We start from the raw sequence: 4,601 nt of genomic DNA on the forward strand, positions 1-4,601 counted from the left end.
AAAAAATCTGACTCGATCTCGTCTGCTATTGTAACTGAATGGCCTACAAAACTGCGTACTCCAAATGTTTTAAAAATTCGGATCAAAATGTTAGATATTTTGATGAAACTTTTTTAAAATCTTTCATATTTTTGTAAATTTTCTAGAAAGTTTGAGACTTCAACTTACATGGTTTTTGTTATAGAATTAACTATATTTTTATAAAAAATTGAATTTAAGTAAGGAAAGAAAAAATTTGCAAAACTTGTCAATACATTTTACTACTATTTTTGTGAACACAACTGTACATAGTAATACCTTTGTTTTGTTTTAAACTAATGAACTGTTATGTTGATAATACTATATGTATTTTAAATTCTACTAGGTTTTTTTTTTTTGTTAAATTAATGCGCTATTATATTGTGAAAAAACGAAACAGACGCTTGGAAATGAGCTGATTTTTATGGCTTTGTACTGATTTTTTATCCCAGCTGTACTGATTATGTCACTAAAATATCTGGCTACCCTAGTTTACTCTGAAAGCACACCTCTTGCTAAGGTATCATATTATTAGTAATTGTTTGTAGAATACAATACATACTTACACAGTTTTTAACATGGAACGCTTCAAAATCTATACGCGATAAATCCAAAATTTTGAAAATTGTGAAAAATAGAGTTACACACTTTTTCAACTACATATGAAGTGTACACATATATGTACTATAGTACTAAAATACACATACAATTTCAAACAAGTATATGGTGTGCTTCAAAAGTTATGACATAATTAATTGTGCCTCTCTTAAAAGTTGCATAAAAAATTCACTTGTTTTCATATATTTTTTTTAATTTAAACACCTATAATTCAAAAGTTATGCAGCCAATTGATCCAATTTTTTTTTAGGCTGCAAGTATACGTCTATGAATTGTGTCCAAACGCAACCACCTTGATATAGTTTACAATAATAAAAATAAAGCTAAATAACACAAAGGTTTTCTAGATTTGCCCACATACATATATATGTATGTACAGTAGGGTGGTCCAAAACAAGTAAAGTCGGGATTTTTATGCTCTCACCCCCTACGATTGTTCTATATCGCAAAAAAATATACCCATATTTTTTATTTTGAACTAAAAAAAAAATTAGAGGTCGCTCAAAGCGCTCAAAGTTTTCCAGGAAACAAATTTTCGTATAAATGGTACCGAATTCTTGAAAATCAATATTTTACGTTCAGATTCTCTTCAGGAGACTTCTAGTAACAATACCCAACTGTTTATTTAACCAATTTTTAATACTAAAGATTTTTCATTTATCCCCACCATACATTTTCAGGAATTTTCTGGGAGTTTTGGCGGACCTATGAAATGTAGTTGCTATGAAAAAATCGTTAAATAAATAATTGGGTATTATTTTTCTACGAAAAGTGGGATTTTCCTCATATAAAATACATAGAAATTTTGAGCGCTTTGAGAGACCTCTAAATATTTTTTGTTTTCAAAATAAAGAACATTATAGAACAATCCTAGGGGGTGAGCACATCAAAAAAATTAGTATGCGTAAAGCAGGCTGAGCAAAATCAGCTGCACACAATACAATAGAAAAAATTGATTACATTAAAGCTGATGCCAGATAAAACTTTGTCGCTTTGCGTGACATTTGTAACTTTGTCAGAAAAGCGAAAAACGCAAAGGAGATGCCACAATAAACGCTTTGACAACACTCTCTTGTTTATCGTGAAAGTAGCACTGAATTTCATAAATATACATACATACGTGATTTTTATAAGTTTTAAATAAATATTCTGGATGTTTTTGGACGATATCTTAGATATCTTGTTATTAATAGTGCTATTAATGCATGAAGCCTTGACGTGTTTGGAAAATATTTCAAGGCGGCGGGTATGGGTGAGGGAACTTTACCAGGATCGGGACAATGCGGGCCTATTCGCTGCCACTTTCGAAAAAATGTATCAGCGCGATCCGGAGCAGTTCAAGAAGAGTGTTCGGATGACCTGTGATGTGTTCGACTTGTTGCACCAATTTATGGAGCAACGTCTTACAAAATCATCCAACAGGCCGTCGATATCCTCAAAATGCAGACTTTTTTTAACATTGACGTAAGTAACTTATAATTCAGTGAATAAAACACGGGGACAGCAGGCAAACACTTGCCACGGCTTTTAAAATGGGCCGCTCCACTGTAGCTGCCATAATCAGTAAAGTTTGTGAAGCAATTTGGCAGGAATTGGGGGGCATCTATCTGTCAGTTCCGAAAAAACACGAGTGGAAGCGTATTGCGACTGATTTTAACACCATGTGGAATTTTCCAAACTGCGTTGGTGCGGTGGACGGAAAGCATATAGCGATATCATGTCCCTCCAATTCCGGCTCTTTATATTATAATTACAAGGGCCATTATTCCATAGTACTCTTGGCAAGTTGCGATGCAAACTATACATTCACGACCGTCGATATCGGGGCATATGGTTCCCAAAGTGACGGCGGAGTACTATGGAACTCTGATGTTGGGCAGCGCCTATTGAATGACAAACTAGATTTACCGGAGGACGATTATCTGCCTGGAACGAACATTAAATTCCCTCATTTTATGGTTGGGGACGCTGCATTTCCGCTAAAAAATTGTATTATGCGGCCATATCCGGGTTTGTAAATATGAACTTCAATGTATTTACATATGCATGTAAGTGTTTATGTATTTCTTTTTTGCTTTTAGGAGCAAGTTTGCCTCTTGACCGTGAAATATTTAACAAGCGTTTATCCCGAGCACGAAGAGTTATCGAAAACTCTTTTGGCATTCTTTGCGCTCGCTGGAGAGTTTTACTATCACCATTATTCATGCACCCACAAACAGCAGAAAAAGTTGTGAAAACGACAGTGTTGCTCCACAACTTCGTAAAGTTCCACGATGGGAGTTACTGTCCCGCTGATTATGTTGACCGGTACAATGGCGAAGAAATTGTAAATGGTCTGTGGAGAAAAGATGTTTCAACCCCGTTACGAAATCATGGTCGCATGGCTTGCAATAATGCAGCAAGAAGTGCATTTGCTTTAAGGGACCAATTAAAGGACTACATAGTGTCCCAACCCAATTTGATTTAGTTTCTTTGTGTTGCAAGGTATTAGCTTTTGAATTTAAAAAATGAAATACTATGTATAAGTTACTAGAGACCTGTTAATTCTTAATACTTAAATATATCGTTGCCTTGATAGAAAAAGGCCATATCTGAAATCGTCGCTGAAACGAAAAAAGCCTAACTAGTTTAAGCTTTTTTTGAGTAAAACAATGTAATGCATTATAATCAATTAAAAAGTGAATTTGGGATTTCAGCGACGATGTTGAATCAGGCCTTTCTCATATTAAGGTAACGATGTGTTCACTTGTGTTTTATGTCCACACATACATACATTCGTACTTAATTAACAACTATATACCGACTGCTGAGTGGAAGATCGACCTATCTCGGCAGCCAGTTCGAAAACGCCCTATCTCAAAAAACTTTTCAAGAACGCCCTACTTCAGAATTTGGCTGAAGAACGCCCTATTTCAGAATTCATTTCAAAAACGCCCTACTCACTTCAAAATGTAGGGCGTTTTCGAACTGGCTGCCGAGATAGGTCGATCTTCCACTCAGCAGACGATACAGTACAGTACAGGCCACTGTACAAGTGTACAAGTAGCGCCACTGTACAAATACACTTGCATTTCAATGTATACGTTATTTACACACCTGTTATAGCTACTATACTACGTATAAGTTTTTAAATAAAAAAGATACACTTTAAAATGTATAATTCAGTCCATTTTCTCATTTATTAGGTACATGTTGAGGTACATATTGGGATTAATTATTTACATGTTTGTATATGTATATATTTCCTTATACAATATATGTGTATATATGTATGCATTTGTGTGTGTGCAATACGTTAAAGTAGCCTAAGTCAACAAAGCTGAAAGTTCATATTACATTTAACTATTTATTGCAGGTGCATACCTGTATCTTATCCCAGTTAGTAGTATGCACTTTTAGTATTGAGATTATCAATATTAAATGCTCGCTACAAACTGGGAAAAGATACAGGTATGTACTTGGAATATACTTAGAAGTAATATGAACTATCGACTTGAAACTTACACTTTACTAAAAAGTTTACTTAAAAGTTAATAATGTTTTTCATGTTAATTTTTTCTCCTTAACTTTTTATAAAATAATGATCATACCGCAACAAAAACGACAAGAAGCTGAGTTTCAAACTTTGTATAAAACTAAGAATTTCCAGTCGTAGTGTGAAATTATTTTTTATAAAAAGTTGAAAAAGAAAATTAACATGAAAAACATTATGAACATGATGTGTACATTAGACCGTTCGTTATTTTAACTATTTTTTTAAATATACAGTTTGCCGGGCTCAAAAAGATGTATTTTGGTCTAAAAATAAGCAGTGCAAAATTTTATTCGAATATGATAACTCTAAGTACTTGCGCGTTGCATTTGAAAATTTATAAAACCATATGCGGGAAAAAAATTTCTAACAAAATAGTTGAAAGGCGTGAATTTTATAGTCATTTGCCATGTAAAATAACCTACACAATCTG

At 33.7% G+C, this 4,601-nt stretch overlaps 1 protein-coding gene across 1 annotated transcript; it reads left to right on the top strand.

Moving 5' to 3' along the window:
- The first annotated feature begins 1,480 nt into the window (after window positions 1-1,480).
- Window positions 1,481-3,372, top strand: LOC118745103 (protein ALP1-like). Its single transcript, XM_036478639.1, has 2 exons — window positions 1,481-2,646; window positions 2,718-3,372. Exons 1-2 carry the CDS (start codon window positions 2,169-2,171, stop codon window positions 3,101-3,103), a joined length of 864 nt encoding a protein of 287 aa, XP_036334532.1. The 5' UTR covers window positions 1,481-2,168; the 3' UTR covers window positions 3,104-3,372.
- Window positions 3,373-4,601: the final 1,229 nt, after the last annotated feature.

This window comes from Rhagoletis pomonella, unplaced genomic scaffold (genome assembly GCF_013731165.1).
Source record: "Rhagoletis pomonella isolate Grant_MI unplaced genomic scaffold, Rhpom_1.0 Rhpom_scaffold_00008, whole genome shotgun sequence".
In the NCBI taxonomy this organism is placed as follows: Eukaryota; Metazoa; Arthropoda; class Insecta; order Diptera; family Tephritidae; genus Rhagoletis; species Rhagoletis pomonella.